This window comes from Ascaphus truei, chromosome 4, assembly GCF_040206685.1.
Source record: "Ascaphus truei isolate aAscTru1 chromosome 4, aAscTru1.hap1, whole genome shotgun sequence".
NCBI classification, from domain to species: domain Eukaryota; kingdom Metazoa; phylum Chordata; class Amphibia; order Anura; family Ascaphidae; genus Ascaphus; species Ascaphus truei.
Window position 1 is genome coordinate 423141254 of NC_134486.1, and position 16939 is coordinate 423158192.

The 16939-nt window shown below is 58.0% G+C and overlaps 1 protein-coding gene across 1 annotated transcript in view; it reads left to right on the forward strand.

Moving 5' to 3' along the window:
- The first annotated feature begins 5012 nt into the window (after positions 1-5012).
- Positions 5013-16939, forward strand: part of PEX6 (peroxisomal biogenesis factor 6) — a 365667-nt gene continuing 353740 nt past the window's right edge. The window contains exons 1-2 of the mRNA XM_075595120.1: positions 5013-5054; positions 12333-12502. Coding sequence (XP_075451235.1) covers positions 5013-5054; positions 12333-12502 — 212 coding nt within the window. The remainder of the gene's footprint in view (positions 5055-12332; positions 12503-16939) is intronic.

A 16939-nucleotide genomic window follows, 5' to 3' on the forward strand; every position in this document is an offset into this window, starting at 1 on the left:
CTTCTTCCGTATGTGTTATATTATGCTGGGAAGCGCTTCTTCCCAGTATGTGTTATATTATGCTGGGAAGCGCTTCTTCCGTATGTGTTATATTATGCTGTGAGGCGCTTCTTCCCGTATGTGTTATATTATGCTGGGAGGCGCTTCTTCCCAGTATGTGTTATATTATGCTGGGAGGGCGCTTCTTCCGTATGTGTTATATTATGCTGGGAAGCGCTTCTTCCCAGTATGTGTTATATTATGCTGGGAAGCGCTTCTTCCGTATGTGTTATATTATGCTGTGGAGGCGCTTCTTCCCAGTATGTGTTATATTATGCTGGGAAGCGCTTCTTCCCAGTATGTGTTATATTATGCTGGGAAGCGCTTCTTCCGTATGTGTTATATTATGCTGGGAAGCGCTTCTTCCCAGTATGTGTTATATTATGCTGGGAAGCGCTTCTTCCGTATTGTTATATATGCTGGGAAGCGCTTCTCCCAGTATGTGTTTATATTATGCTGGGAAGCGCTTCTTCCCAGTATGTGTTATATTATGCTGTGAAGCGCTTCTTCCGTATGTGTTATATTATGCTGGGAAGCGCTTCTTCCCAGTATGTGTTATATTATGCTGGAAGCGCTTCTTCCGTATGTGTTATATTATGCTGGGAAGCGCTTCTTCCCAGTATGTGTTATATTATGCTGGGAAGCGCTTCTTCCCAGTATGTGTTATATTATGCTGGGAAGCGCTTCTTCCCAGTATGTGTTATATTATGCTGGGAAGCGCTTCTTCCGTATGTGTTATATTATGCTGGGAAGCGCTTCTTCCGTATGTGTTATATTATGCTGGGAAGCGCTTCTTCTGTATGTGTTATATTATGCTGTGAGGCGCTTCTTCCAGTATGTGTTATATTATGCTGGGAAGCGCTTCTTCCGTATGTGTTATATTATGCTGGGAGGCGCTTCTTCGTATGTGTTATATTATGCTGGGAGGCGCTTCTTCCGTATGTGTTATATTATGCTGGGAGGCGCTTCTTCCGTATGTGTTATATTATGCTGGGAAGCGCTTCTTCCCAGTATGTGTTATATTATGCTGGGAGGCGCTTCTTCCAGTATGTGTTATATTATGCTGTGAAGCGCTTCTTCCGTATGTGTTATATTATGCTGGGAGGCGCTTCTTCCGTATGTGTTATATTATGCTGGGAAGCGCTTCTTCCGTATGTGTTATATTATGCTGGGAGGCGCTTCTTCCAGTATGTGTTTATATTATGCTGGGAAGCGCTTCTTCCGTATGTGTTATATTATGCTGGGAAGCGCTTCTTCCCAGTATGTGTTATATTATGCTGGGAAGCGCTTCTTCCGTATGTGTTATATTATGCTGGGAAGCGCTTCTTCCCAGTATGTGTTATATTATGCTGGGAAGCGCTTCTTCCGTATGTGTTATATTATGCTGTGAGGCGCTTCTTCCGTATGTGTTATATTATGCTGGGAGGCGCTTCTTCCCAGTATGTGTTATATTATGCTGGGAGGCGCTTCTTCCGTATGTGTTATATTATGCTGGGAAGCGCTTCTTCCCAGTATGTGTTATATTATGCTGGAAGCGCTTCTTCCGTATGTGTTATATTATGCTGTGAGGCGCTTCTTCCCAGTATGTGTTATATTATGCTGGAAGCGCTTCTTCCCAGTATGTGTTATATTATGCTGGAAGCGCTTCTTCCGTATGTGTTATATTATGCTGGGAAGCGCTTCTTCCCAGTATGTGTTATATTATGCTGGGAAGCGCTTCTTCCGTATGTGTTATATTATGCTGGGAAGCGCTTCTTCCCAGTATGTGTTATATTATGCTGGGAAGCGCTTCTTCCCAGTATGTGTTATATTATGCTGTGAAGCGCTTCTTCCGTATGTGTTATATTATGCTGGGAAGCGCTTCTTCCAGTATGTGTTATATTATGCTGGGAAGCGCTTCTTCCGTATGTGTTATATTATGCTGGGAAGCGCTTCTTCCAGTATGTGTTATATTATGCTGGAAGCGCTTCTTCCCAGTATGTGTTATATTATGCTGGGAAGCGCTTCTTCCCAGTATGTGTTATATTATGCTGGGAAGCGCTTCTTCCGTATGTGTTATATTATGCTGGAAGCGCTTCTTCCGTATGTGTTATATTATGCTGGAAGCGCTTCTTCTGTATGTGTTATATTATGCTGTGAGGCGCTTCTTCCCAGTATGTGTTATATTATGCTGGGAAGCGCTTCTTCCGTATGTGTTATATTATGCTGGGAGGCGCTTCTTCCGTATGTGTTATATTATGCTGGGAGGCGCTTCTTCCGTATGTGTTATATTATGCTGGAGGCGCTTCTTCCGTATGTGTTATATTATGCTGGGAAGCGCTTCTTCCCAGTATGTGTTATGATTATGCTGGGAGGCGCTTCTTCCAGTATGTGTTATATTATGCTGGGAAGCGCTTCTTCCGTATGTGTTATATTATGCTGGGAGGCGCTTCTTCCGTATGTGTTATATTATGCTGGAAGCGCTTCTTCCGTATGTGTTATATTATGCTGGGAGGCGCTTCTTCCCAGTATGTGTTATATTATGCTGGGAAGCGCTTCTTCCGTATGTGTTATATTATGCTGGGAAGCGCTTCTTCCCAGTATGTGTTATATTATGCTGTGAAGCGCTTCTTCCCAGTATGTGTTATATTATGCTGTGAAGCGCTCTTCCCAGTATGTGTTATATTATGCTGGGAAGCGCTTCTTCCCAGTATGTGTTATATTATGCTGGAAGCGCTTCTTCCGTATGTGTTATATTATGCTGGGAAGCGCTTCTTCCGTATGTGTTATATTATGCTGGGAGGCGCTTCTTCCGTATGTGTTATATTATGCTGGGAAGCGCTTCTTCCGTATGTGTTATATTATGCTGGAAGCGCTTCCTTCCGTATGTGTTATATTATGCTGTGAAGCGCTTCTTCCCAGTATGTGTTATATTATGCTGGGAAGCGCTTCTTCCGTATGTGTTATATTATGCTGTGAAGCGCTTCTTCCCAGTATGTGTTTATATTATGCTGGGAAGCGCTTCTTCCGTATGTGTTATAATATGCTGGAAGCGCTTCTTCCGTATGTGTATATTATGCTGGAAGCGCTTCTTCTGTATGTGTATATTATGCTGGAAGCGCTTCTTCCAGTATGTGTTATATTATGCTGGGAAGCGCTTCTTCCGGTAGTGTTATATTATGCTGGAAGCGCTTCTTCCGTATGTGTTATATTATGCTGGGAAGCGCTTCTTCCCAGTATGTGTTATATTATGCTGGGAAGCGCTTCTTCCGTATGTGTTATATTATGCTGGGAAGCGCTTCTTCCGTATGTGTTATATTATGCTGGAGGCGCTTCTTCCGTATGTGTTATATTATGCTGTGAAGCGCTTCTTCCGTATGTGTTATATTATGCTGGGAAGCGCTTCTTCCGTATGTGTTATATTATGCTGGGAAGCGCTTGTGTACATGGGTGGTGCTATATAAATAAAGATACATTATTTCATTCTTCTATCATCACACGTCACTGATCTCCACATACATGATCTGACCCTTTTTACTATCACGTGTAACTGACCCCCACAGACATGATCTGACCCTTTTTCTATCACACATCACTGACCCCCAACAGACATGATCTGACCCTTTTACTATCACACATCACTGACCTCCACAGACATAGTTACATAGTAGATGAGGTTGAAAAAAGACGTACGTCCATCAAGTGGAACCTATGCTAAATTTAGACAACAGATACTTTATCCTATATCTATACTTATTGATCCAGAGGAAGGCAAACAGAAAACCATAAATATATTATCCAATGATATCTCATAAGGGGAAAAATGAATTCCTAACTCCAAGAATTGGCAATCGGATTAATCCCTGGATCAACATCCTTCCCATGTATACTTATTTGATATATCCCTGTATACCTTTCCCATCTAAAAAGATGTCCAACCTTTTTTGAACAAATCTATTGTATCTGCCATCACAGTCTCCATGGGTAATGAATCCCACACTGTAACTGCCCTTACTGTAAAGAACCCTTTCCTCTGTTGCTGGTGAAATCTCCTTTCCTCCAACCTTAAGGCTTCGGCCCCAGTGCGCGCGCGCGCGACGGAGCGCCTCCCGGTGCTCCCCCTCCAGATCACTCGCTGGTGGGGGGCGTGGCCACTAACTGGCCCCTAGCTGTCTCTGAACTAGCTGGAGCTCCATGGGCTGGTACCCAGGCATAATGCCTGTTATGGTCCACAGGCAGATTGGCATGGGCCTGCACCATCTCCTGGTACGCTTCGCGGTGCTTCGGTAGTTCCCTGTCACACAGTCAGAAAAAATGTCACAATGGGGAACATTATACACAGGGGAACACTGGTCGGGCATGGTCTGACTTACCTGCCTGGTCCCTTCGAGGTCTTCCATGCGGGTGGCTCCAAAAGCTGGGGGGTGGGCTCCAAAAGCTGGGGAGCATAAACCACCTTGTGGGCATCAGTGCCGACTGCACCTCTGCCTGGGCAACTGCCCAACTGTGGCTCTCTGGGACTGCGGTCACAAGAGCATCCTCTTTATGTACCATCATCGGTCTCCCTGTCCCTGGGAACCGGTGCCTGGGCCAGACCCTATCAGGCTGCCCAGGAAGTACCTTGTTGCAGGGGACCCCCAGGCCGATCGCCTGCCGATTGCCTGGGACCCCTGGATGCAAAAACAAATCTTTGTGGACCGGTTGGTCCTCCTGCCTGATGGCTGTAGACTGCTGCTCATCTGGAAGCTCCATAGCTGTGTCGCTGGCAGGGGCTGCAGGGATCGCTGACTGGGTCTTTTCCTGGAGCTGCTGCACGGCTGCTGGCTGCTTGAGTTCAGGGGACAGCATCTCGCCGGTCGTTCTCTCTGTAGCTGGGGAACGTTGCCCCAGACTGGGGTTACTGGCTCAGGGGGCACAAGTAATTACAGGGGGGCACTACCCGCTTCTCTGCCTGTGGCCATGCTGGCACACAGCTGGTCACCATTTTGGCGGCCATGAGGCTTGGCACCCGCGTTGCACCATCCTCTGCTATCATGGTGGCTTGCAGGGAGGCACGATCCCCAACATCAGCTTGGCTGATCTATCCCTCAGCAACATTGGCATTCAGCTGACACTCCGACAGTAGAGTGTCTGCTCTTGGGGCTACCTAGTTCACTGGCGCCCCCACGGGTTCTGGGACCCGCTTCTCGGGCTGCCTGCGAGGACACACTGTCTGCCACTACCGTGGTGGACACAAGGCAGGGCACCGGGGTTGTGCCCTCAGCCTGCAGGGAGGCTCACTGACACACAAGAAATGTCACAGTTTTAGGGTTAAGGGAACATGAAATAGGAAAACACAGGGTCATTTTATTCTCCAGCATGTGTTATCCCGGGTCCCTGGCTTATGGAGGTACCAGGGACCCCACGGGTTCAGGGGTAACCAGCGGGCTTAACCTTGATTAGATAGCCTGGTTACCCCCCTCCCGTCACATCCTTCTACTATCACACGTCACTCACGTCCACATAGTTTTACTATTTATAACGTGTTACCAGGAAGTTATACACTGAGAGGTATGTCTCGTTTTCATGTATGTCCTGGGCACAGGGTTATGGTGACAAGACACGCCTGCGCTAAACGAAAAATGGTTACAAGTTAATTTTACAGACATTTCATGGACAGTGAAAGACCATATAGGTTAAGGGCGTCCCCTCGTGCTCTCCCCCTGTCTCTCGCTCCCCCTCCCGTCCTCCCTTCTCTCGCTCCCCCTCCCGTCCTCCCCTCTCTCGCTCCCCCTCCCGTCCTCCCCTCTCTCGCTCCTCCTCCCGTCCTCCCCTCTCTCGCTCCCCCTCCCGTCCTCCCCTCTCTCGCTCCCCCTCCCGTCCTCCCCTCTCTCGCTCTCCCTCCCGTCCTCCCCTCTCTCGCTCCCCCTCCCGTCCTCCCCTCTCTCGCTCCCCCTCCCGTCCTCCCCTCTCTCGCTCTCCCTCCCGTCCTCCCCTCTCTCGCTCCCCCTCCCGTCCTCCCTTCTCTCGCTCCCCCTCCCGTCCTCCCTTCTCTCGCTCCCCCTCCCGTCCTCCCTTCTCTCGCTCCCCCTCCCGTCTTCCCCGCTCTCACTCCCCCTCCCGTCCTCCCCTCTCTCGCTCCCCCTCCCGTCCTCCCCTCTCTCGCTCCCCCTCCCGTCCTCCCCTCTCTCGCTCCCCCTCCCGTCCTCCCCTCTCTCGCTCCCCCTCCCGTCCTCCCCTCTCTCGCTCCCCCTCCCGTCCTCCCCTCTCTCGCTCCCCCTCCCGTCCTCCCCTCTCTCGCTCCCCCTCCCGTCCTCCCCTCTCTCAATTCCCCTCCCGTCCCCCCCTCTCTCGCTCCCCCTCCCGTCCTCCCCTCTCTCGCTCCCCCTCCCGTCCTCCCCTCTCGCTCCCCCTCTCTCGCTCCCCCTCCCGTCCTCCCCTCTCTCGATTCCCCCCCCGTCCTCCCCTCTCTCGATTCCCCCCCCGTCCTCCCCTCTCTCGATTCCCCCCCCGTCCTCCCCTCTCTCGATTCCCCCCCCGTCCTCCCCTCTCTCAATTCCCCCCCCCGTCCTCCCCTCTCTCGATTCCCCCCCCCGTCCTCCCCTCTCTCGATTCCCCCCCCCGTCCTCCCCTCTCGATTCCCCCCCCCGTCCTCCCCTCTCTCGCTCCCCCTCCCGTCCTCCCTTCTCTCGCTCCCCCTCCCGTCCTCCCCTCTCTCGCTCCCCCTCCCGTCCTCCCCTCTCTCGCTCCCCCTCCCGTCCTCCCCTCTCGCTCCCCCTCTCTCGCTCCCCCTCCCGTCCTCCCCTCTCTCGATTCCCCCCGTCCTCCCCTCTCTCGATTCCCCCCCCCGTCCTCCCCTCTCTCGCTCCCCCTCCCGTCCTCCCTTCTCTCGCTCCCCCTTCCGTCCTCCCCTCTCTCGCTCCCCCTCCCGTCCTCCCCTCTCTCGCTCCCCCTCCCGTCCTCCCCTCGCTCCCCCTCTCTCGCTCCCCCTCCCGTCCTCCCCTCTCTCGCTCCCCCTCCCGTCCTCCCCTCTCTCGCTCCCCCTCCCGTCCTCCCCTCTCTCGCTCCCCCTCCCGTCCTCCCCTCTCTCGCTCCCCCTCCCGTCCTCCCCTCTCTCGCTCCCCCTCCCGTCCCCCCCTCTCTCGCTCTCCCTCCCGTCCTCCCCTCTCTCGCTCCCCCTCCCGTCCTCCCCTCTCTCGCTCCCCCTCCCATCCTCCCCTCTCTCGCTCTCCCTCCCGTCCTCCCCTCTCTCGCTCCCCCTCCCGTCCTCCCTTCTCTCGCTCCCCCTCCCGTCCTCCCTTCTCTCGCTCCCCCTCCCGTCCTCCCTTCTCTCGCTCCCCCTCCCGTCTTCCCCGCTCTCACTCCCCCTCCCGTCCTCCCCTCTCTCGCTCCCCCTCCCGTCCTCCCCTCTCTCGCTCCCCCTCCCGTCCTCCCCTCTCTCGCTCCCCCTCCCGTCCTCCCCTCTCTCGCTCCCCCTCCCGTCCTCCCCTCTCTCGCTCCCCCTCCCGTCCTCCCCTCTCTCGCTCCCCCTCCCGTCCTCCCCTCTCTCGCTCCCCCTCCCGTCCTCCCCTCTCTCGCTCCCCCTCCCGTCCTCCCCTCTCTCAATTCCCCTCCCGTCCCCCCCTCTCTCGCTCCCCCTCCCGTCCTCCCCTCTCTCGCTCCCCCTCCCGTCCTCCCCTCTCGCTCCCCCTCTCTCGCTCCCCCTCCCGTCCTCCCCTCTCTCGATTCCCCCCCCGTCCTCCCCTCTCTCGATTCCCCCCCCGTCCTCCCCTCTCTCGATTCCCCCCCCGTCCTCCCCTCTCTCGATTCCCCCCCCGTCCTCCCCTCTCTCGATTCCCCCCCCCCGTCCTCCCCTCTCTCGATTCCCCCCCCCGTCCTCCCCTCTCTCGATTCCCCCCCCCCGTCCTCCCCTCTCGATTCCCCCCCCGTCCTCCCCTCTCTCGCTCCCCCTCCCGTCCTCCCTTCTCTCGCTCCCCCTCCCGTCCTCCCCTCTCTCGCTCCCCCTCCCGTCCTCCCCTCTCTCGCTCCCCCTCCCGTCCTCCCCTCTCGCTCCCCCTCTCTCGCTCCCCCTCCCGTCCTCCCCTCTCTCGATTCCCCCCGTCCTCCCCTCTCTCGATTCCCCCCCCCTGTCCTCCCCTCTCTCGATTCCCCCCCCCCGTCCTCCCCTCTCTCGCTCCCCCTCCCGTCCTCCCTTCTCTCGCTCCCCCTTCCGTCCTCCCCTCTCTCGCTCCCCCTCCCGTCCTCCCCTCTCTCGCTCCCCCTCCCGTCCTCCCCTCGCTCCCCCTCTCTCGCTCCCCCTCCCGTCCTCCCCTCTCTCGCTCCCCCTCCCGTCCTCCCCTCTCTCGCTCCCCCTCCCGTCCTCCCCTCTCTCGCTCCCCCTCCCGTCCTCCCCTCTCTCGCTCCCCCTCCCGTCCTCCCCTCTCTCGCTCCCCCTCCCGTCCCCCCCTCTCTCGCTCCCCCTCCCGTCCTCCCCTCTCTCGCTCCCCCTCCCGTCCTCCCCTCTCGCTCCCCCTCTCTCGCTCCCCCTCCCGTCCTCCCCTCTCTCGCTCCCCCTCCCGTCCTCCCCTCTCTCGCTCCCCCTCCCGTCCTCCCCTCTCTCGCTCCCCCTCCCGTCCTCCCCTCTCTCGCTCCCCCTCCCGTCCTCCCCTCTTTCGCTCCCCCTCCCGTCCTCCCCTCTCTCGCTCCCCCTCCCGTCCTCCCCTCTCTCGCTCCCCCTCCCGTCCTCCCCTCTCTCGCTCCCCCTCCCGTCCTCCCCTCTCGCTCCCCCTCTCTCGCTCCCCCTCCCGTCCTCCCCTCTCTCGCTCCCCCTCCCGTCCTCCCCTCTCTCGCTCCCCCCCCGTCCTCCCCTCTCGATTCCCCCCCCGTCCTCCCCTCTCTCGATTCCCCCCCCGTCCTCCCCTCTCTCGCTCCCCCTCCCGTCCTCCCCTCTCTCGCTCCCCCTCCCGTCCTCCCCTCTCTCGATTCCCCCCCCGTCCTCCCCTCTCTCGATTCCCCCCCGTCCTCCCCTCTCTCGATTCCCCCCCCCTTCCTCCCCTCTCTCGATTCCCCCCCCCCCGTCCTCCCCTCTCTCGATTCCCCCCCCCGTCCTCCCCTCTCTCGATTCCCCCCCCCGTCCTCCCCTCTCTCGATTCCCCCCCCGTCCTCCCCTCTCTCGATTCCCCCCCCCCCGTCCTCCCCTCTCTCGATTCCCCCCCCGTCCTCCCCCCTCTCGCTAGCCCTGCCCTCCTCCCCCTCTTGCTAGCCTCGTCCGCTAGCCCCGCCCTCCTCCCCCTCTCGCTAGCCCCGCCCTCCTCCCCCTCTCGCTAGCCCCGCCCTCCTCCCCCCTCTCGCTAGCCCCGCCCTCCTCCCCCTCTTGCTAGCCTCGTCCGCTAGCCCCGCCCTCCTCCCCCTCTCGCTAGCCCCGCCCTCCTCCCCCCTCTCGCTAGCCCCGCCCTCCTCCCCCTCTTGCTAGCCACGCCCTCCTCCCACTCTCGCTAGCCCCGCCCTCCTCCCCCTCTCGCTAGCCCCGCCCTCCTCCCCCTCTCGCTAGCCCCGCCCTCCTCCCCCTCTCGCTAGCCCCACCCTCCTCCCCCTCTCGCTAGCCCCGCCCTCCTCCCCCTCTCGCTAGCCCCGCCCTCCTCCCCCTCTCGCTAGCCCCGCCCTTCTCCCCCTCTCGCTAGCCCCGCCCTCCTCCCCCTCTCGCTAGCCCCGCCCTCCTCCCCGCTCTCGCTAGCCCTCCTCCCCGCCCTCGCCAGCCCCCGCCCTCCCCGCCCTTGCCAGCCCCCGCCCTCCCCGCCCTTGCCAGCCCCCGCCCTCCCCGCCCTTGCCAGCCCCCGCCCTCCCCGCCCTTGCCAGCCCCCGCCCTCCTCCCCGCCCTCGCCAGCCTCCCTGCCCTCACTAGCCCCCGCCCTCCTCCCCACCCTCTCCCCCGCCAGCCCCCGCTAGCCCCTGCTCTCGCTAGCCCCCGCCCTCCTCCCCGCTCTCGCTAGCCCCCGCCCTCCTCCCCGCTCTCGCTAGCCCCCGCCCTCCTCCCCGCTCTCGCTAGCCCCCGCCCTCCTCCCCGCTCTCGCTAGCCCCCGCCCTCCTCCCCGCTCTCGCTAGCCCCCGCCCTCCTCCCCGCTCTCGCTAGCCCCCGCCCTTGCTAGCCCCTGCCCTCCTCCCCGCTCTCGCTAGCCCCCGCCCTCGCTAGCCCCCGCCCTCCTCCCCGCTCTCGCTAGCCCCCGCCCTCCTCCCCGCTCTCGCTAGCCCCCGCCCTCCTCCCCGCTCTCGCTAGCCCCCGCCCTCCTCCCCGCTCTCGCTAGCCCCCGCCCTCCTCCCCGCTCTCGCTAGCCCCCGCCCTCCTCCCCGCTCTCGCTAGCCCCCGCCCTCCTCCCCGCTCTCGCTAGCCCCCGCCCTCCTCCCCGCTCTCGCTAGCCCCCGCCCTCCTCCCCGCTCTCGCTAGCCCCCGCCCTCCTCCCCGCTCTCGCTAGCCCCCGCCCTCCTCCCCGCTCTCGCTAGCCCCCGCCCTCCTCCCCGCTCTCGCTAGCCCCCGCCCTCCTCCCCGCTCTCGCTAGCCCCCGCCCTCCTCCCCGCTCTCGCTAGCCCCCGCCCTCCTCCCCGCTCTCGCCAGCCCCCGCCCTCCTCCCCGCTCTCGCCAGCCCCCGCCCTCCTCCCCGCTCTCGCCAGCCCCCGCCCTCCTCCCCGCTCTCGCCAGCCCCCGCCCTCCTCCCCGCTCTCGCCAGCCCCCGCCCTCCTCCCCGCTCTCGCCAGCCCCCGCCCTCCTCCCCGCTCTCGCCAGCCCCCGCCCTCCTCCCCGCTCTCGCCAGCCCCCGCCCTCCTCCCCGCTCTCGCCAGCCCCCGCCCTCCTCCCCGCTCTCGCTAGCCCCCGCCCTCCTCCCCGCTCTCGCCAGCCCCCGCCCTCCTCCCCGCTCTCGCCAGCCCCCGCCCTCCTCCCCGCTCTCGCCAGCCCCCGCCAGCCCCCGCTCTCGCCAGCCCCCGCCCTCCTCCCCGCTCTCGCCAGCCCCCGCCCTCCTCCCCGCCCTCGCCCTCCTCCCCGCCCTCGCCCTCCTCCCCGCCCTCGCCAGCCCCCGCCCTCCTCCCCCTCCTCCCCCTCCTCCCCGCCCTCGCCAGCCCCCGCCCTCCTCCCCGCCCTCGCCAGCCCCTGCCCTCGCTAGCCCCCGCCCTCCTCCCCGCTCTCGCTAGCCCCCGCCCTCCTCCCTGCCCCCGCTAGCCACCGCCCTCCTCCCTCTTCTCTCCCAAGCTCCCCCCTTGTCTTCCCCCCTCTCCTTTCACCTCCCTGCGTCTTTCCTCCTCCTTCCCGCATCTTCCCCCCCCGTTCTCCCTCTCCGCCCCGTGTGTTGCCCTCCCCCCGCCCTCCTCCCTGCCCTCGCCAGCCCCCACCAGCCCCCGCCCTCCTCCCCGCCCTCGCCAGCCCCTGCCCTCGCCAGCCCCGCCAGCTCCCGCCCTCCTCCCCGCCCTCACCAGCCCCCGCTCTCCTCCCCGCCCTCGCCAGCCCCGCTCTCCTCCCCGCCCTCGCCAGCCCCCGCCCTCCTCCCCGCCCTCGCCAGCCCCCGCCCTCCTCCCCGCCCTCGCCAGCCCCCGCCCTCCTCCCCGCCCTCGCCAGCCCCCGCCCTCCTCCCCGCCCTCGCCAGCCCCCGCCCTCCTCCCCGCCCTCGCCAGCCCCCGCCCTCCTCCCCGCCCTCCTCCCCGCCCTCGCCCTCCTCCCCGCCCTCGCCCTCCTCCCCGCCCTCCTCCCCGCCCTCCTCCCCGCCCTCGCCAGCCCCCCGCCCTCCTCCCCGCCCTCGCCAGCCCCCGCCAGCCCCCGCCAGCCACCGCCCTCGCTAGCCCCTGCCCTCGCTAGCCCCCGCCAGCCCCCGCTCTCGCCAGCCAACGCCCTTCTCCCCACCCCCGCCTGCCCCCGCCCTCCTCCCCGCCCTCGCCAGCCCCCGCCAGCCCCTGCCCTCGCTAGTCCCCGCCAGCCCCTGCCCTCGCTAGCCCCTGCCCTCGCTAGCCCCCGCCAGCCCCCGCTCTTGCTAGCCCCCGCCAGCCCCCGCTCTCGCTAGCCCCCGCCCTCCTCCCCGCCCTCGCTAGCCCCCGTCCTCGCTAGCCCCCGCCCTCCTCCCCGCCCTCGCTAGCCCCCGCCCTCCTCCCCGCCCTCGCTAGCCCCCGCTAGCCCCCGCCCTCCTCCCCGCCCTCGCTAGCCCCCGTCCTCCCTTCTCTCCCCAAGCTCCCCCCTTGTCTTCCCCCCTCTCCTTTCACCTCCCCGCGTCTTTCCTCCCCCTTCCCGCGTCTTCCCCCCCTCTGTTCTCCCCCCCGTGTGTTCCCCTCCCCCCGCCGGGTATTGGGCTTGGTAGTCACGTGTCTGTTTTGTGTCCTAGAGGTACAGAGCTGCGAGGCGGCAGGAAGACCCTGTCGGAGAGGGCAGTGGCTCAGATCTTCTTGTTCCTCCGTATGCTTTGGAGCTGTATGTAGAGATAGTCAGGTCTCCGTGTTACAGAAGTGACGTCTCATACAGCGAGGCCCTATACCAGCACTTCCACACCCCCAGGTCAGTGTCAAGCTGTTCTGCCTCTCGTTCTCTCCCCCCGTGGGACTGTACATTTGGGGGATATATTCCGTGTCTCTGTTTTCCCGTGGGACTGTACATTTGGGGGATATATTCTGTGTCTCTGTTTTCCCGTGGGATTGTACATTTGGGGTATATATTCCGTGTCTCTGTTTTCCCGTGGGACTGTACATTTGGGGGATATATTCTGTCTCTGTTTTCCCGTGGGACTGTACATTTGGGGGATATATTTTGTGTCGCTGTTTTCCCGTGGGACTGTACATTTGGGGGATATATTCCGTGTCGCTGTTTTCCCGTGGGACTGTACATTTGGGGGATATTCCGTGTCTCTGTTTTCCCGTGGGACTGTACATTTGGGGTATATATTCCGTGTCTCTGTTTTCCCGTGGGACTGTACATTTGGGGGATATTCCGTGTCTCTGTTTTCCCGTGGGACTGTACATTTGGGGGATATATTCCGTGTCTCTGTTTTCCCGTGGGACTGTACATTTGGGGGATATATTCTGTCTCTGTTTTCCCGTGGGACTGTACATTTGGGGTATATATTCCGTGTCGCTGTTTTCCCGTGGGACTGTACATTTGGGGGATATATTCCGTGTCTCTGTTTTCCCGTGGGACTGTACATTTGGGGGATATATTCTGTCTCTGTTATCCCGTGGGACTGTACATTTGGGGGATATATTCCGTGTCGCTGTTTTCCCGTGGGACTGTACATTTGGGGGATATTCTGTGTCTCTGTTTTCCCGTGGGACTGTACATTTGGGGGATATATTCTGTCTCTGTTTTCCCGTGGGACTGTACATTTGGGGGATATATTCTGTCTCTGTTTTCCCGTGGGACTGTACATTTGGGGGATATATTCCGTGTCGCTGTTTTCCCGTGGGACTGTACATTTGGGGGATATATTCTGTGTCTCTGTTTTCCCGTGGGACTGTACATTTGGGGGATATATTCTGTGTCGCTGTTTTCCCGTGGGACTGTACATTTGGGGGATATATTCCGTGTCTCTGTTTTCCCGTGGGACTGTACATTTGGGGGATATATTCTGTGTCGCTGTTTTCCCGTGGGACTGTACATTTGGGGGATATATTCCGTGTCTCTGTTTTCCCGTGGGACTGTACATTTGGGGGATATATTCTGTCTCTGTTTTCCCGTGGGACTGTACATTTGGGGGATATATTCCGTGTCGCTGTTTTCCCGTGGGACTGTACATTTGGGGGATATATTCTGTCTCTGTTTTCCCTTGGGTTGTACATTTGGGGGATATATTCCGTGTCGCTGTTTTCCCGTAGGGTTGTACATTTGGGGGATATATTCCGTGTCTCTGTTTTCCCGTGGGACTGTACATTTGGGGGATATATTCTGTGTCTCTGTTTTCCCGTGGGACTGTACATTTGGGGGATATATTCTGTGTCGCTGTTTTCCCGTGGGACTGTACATTTGGGGGATATGTTCCGTGTCGCTGTTTTCCCGTGGGACTGTACATTTGGGGGATATATTTTGTGTCGCTGTTTTCCCGTGGGACTGTACATTTGGGGGATATATTCCGTGTCGCTGTTTTCCCGTGGGACTGTACATTTGGGGGATATATTCTGTGTCTCTGTTGTCCCGTGGGACTGTACATTTGGGGGATATATTCCATGTCTCTGTTTTCCCATGGGACTGTACATTTGGGGGATATATTCTGTGTCTCTGTTTTCCCGTGGGACTGTACATTTGGGGGATATATTCTGTGTCGCTGTTTTCCCGTGGGACTGTACATTTGGGGGATATATTCTGTGTTGCTGTTTTCCCGTGGGACTGTACATTTGGGGGATATATTCCGTGTCGCTGTTTTCCCGTAGGGACTGTACATTTGGGGGATATATTCTGTGTCGCTGTTTTCCCGTGGGACTGTACATTTGGGGGATATGTTCCGTGTCGCTGTTTTCCCGTGGGACTGTACATTTGGGGGATATATTCCGTGCCTCTGTTTCCTTTGGGACTGTACATTTGGGGGATATATTCCGTGTCTCTGTTTTCCCGTGGGACTGTACATTTGGGGTATATATTCCGTGTCGCTGTTTTCCCGTGGGACTGTACATTTGGGGGATATATTCAGTGTCTCTGTTTTCCCGTGCGACTGTACATTTGGGGGATTTATTCCGTGTCGCTGTTTTCCCGTGGGACTGTACATTTGGGGGATATATTCTGTGTCTCTGTTTTCCCGTGGGACTGTACATTTTGGGTATATATTCAGTGTCTCTGTTTTCCCGTGGGACTGTACATTTGGGGGATATATTCTGTCTCTGTTTTCCCGTGGGACTGTACATTTGGGGTATATATTCCGTGTCTCTGTTTTCCCGTGGGACTGTACATTTGGGGGATATATTCAGTGTCTCTGTTTTCCCGTGGGACTGTACATTTGGGGGATATATTCCGTGTCGCTGTTTTCCCGTGGGACTGTACATTTGGGGGATATATTCAGTGTCTCTATTTTCCCGTGGGACTGTACATTTGGGGGATATATTCTGTCTCTGTTTTCCCGTGGGACTGTACATTTGGGGGATATATTCCGTGTCACTGTTTTCCCGTGGGACTGTACATTTGGGGGATATATTCTGTCTCTGTTTTCCCGTGGGACTGTACATTTGGGGGATATATTCCGTGTCGCTGTTTTCCCGTGGGACTGTACATTTGGGGTATATATTCCGTGTCTCTGTTTTCCCGTGGGACTGTACATTTGGGGGATATATTCAGTGTCTCTGTTTTCCCGTGGGACTGTACATTTGGGGGATATATTCCGTGTCGCTGTTTTCCCGTGGGACTGTACATTTGTGGGATATATTCAGTGTCTCTGTTTTCCCGTGGGACTGTACATTTGGGGGATATATTCCGTGTCGCTGTTTTCCCGTGGGACTGTACATTTGGGGTATATATTCCGTGTCTCTGTTTTCCCGTGGGACTGTACATTTGGGGGATATATTCTGTGTCTCTGTTTTCCCGTGGGACTGTACATTTGGGGGATATATTCCATGTCTCTGTTTTCCCGTGGGACTGTACATTTGGGGGATATATTCCGTGTCACTGTTTTCCCGTGGGACTGTACATTTGGGGGATATATTCTGTCTCTGTTTTCCCGTGGGACTGTACATTTGGGGGATATATTCCATGTCTCTGTTTTCCCGTGGGACTGTACATTTGGGGTATATATTCCGTGTCTCTGTTTTCCCGTGGGACTGTACATTTGGGGTATATATTCCGTGTCTCTGTTTTCCCGTGGGATTGTACATTTGGGGGATATATTCCGTGTCTCTGTTTTCCCGTGGGACTGTACATTTGGGGGATATATTCCGTGTCGCTGTTTTCCCGTGGGACTGTACATTTGGGGGATATATTCCGTGCCTCTGTTTCATTTGGGACTGTACATTTGGGGGATATATTCCGTGTCTCTGTTTTCCCGTGGGACTGTACATTTGGGGGATATATTCCGTGCCTCTGTTTCCTTTGGGACTGTACATTTGGGGGATATATTCCATGTCTCTGTTTTCCCGTGGGACTGTACATTTGGGGTATATATTCCGTGTCTCTGTTTTCCCGTGGGACTGTACATTTGGGGTATATATTCTGTGTCTCTGTTTTCCCGTGGGACTGTACATTTGGGGTATATATTCTGTGTCTCTGTTTTCCCGTGGTACTGTACATTTGGGGGATATATTCTGTGTCTCTGTTTTCCCGTGGGACTGTACATTTGGGGGATATATTCTGTCTCTGTTTTCCCGTGGGACTGTACATTTGGGGGATATATTCTGTCTCTGTTTTCCCGTGGGATTGTACATTTGGGGGATATATTCCGTGTCTCGGTTTTCCCGTGGGACTGTACATTTGGGGGATATATTCTGTCTCTGTTTTCCCGTGGGACTGTACATTTGGGGGATATATTCTGTGTCTCTGTTTTCCCGTGGGACTGTACATTTGGGGGATATATTCAGTGTCTCTGTTTTCCCGTGGGACTGTACATTTGGGGGATATATTCTGTCTCTGTTTTCCCGTAGGGTTGTACATTTGGGGGATATATTCCGTGTCTCTGTTTTCCCGTGGGACTGTACATTTGGGGGATATATTCTGTCTCTGTTTTCCCGTGGGACTGTACATTTGGGGGATATGTTCCGTGTCGCTGTTTTCCCGTGGGACTGTACATTTGGGGGATATATTCTGTCTCTGTTTTCCCGTGGGACTGTACATTTGGGGGATATATTCCGTGTCTCTGTTTTCCCGTGGGACTGTACATTTGGGGGATATATTCTGTGTCTCTGTTTTCCCGTGGGACTGTACATTTGGGGGATATATTCTGTGTCTCTGTTTTCCCGTGGGACTGTACATTTGGGGGATATATTCCGTGTCTCTGTTTTCCCGTGGGACTGTACATTTGGGGGATAT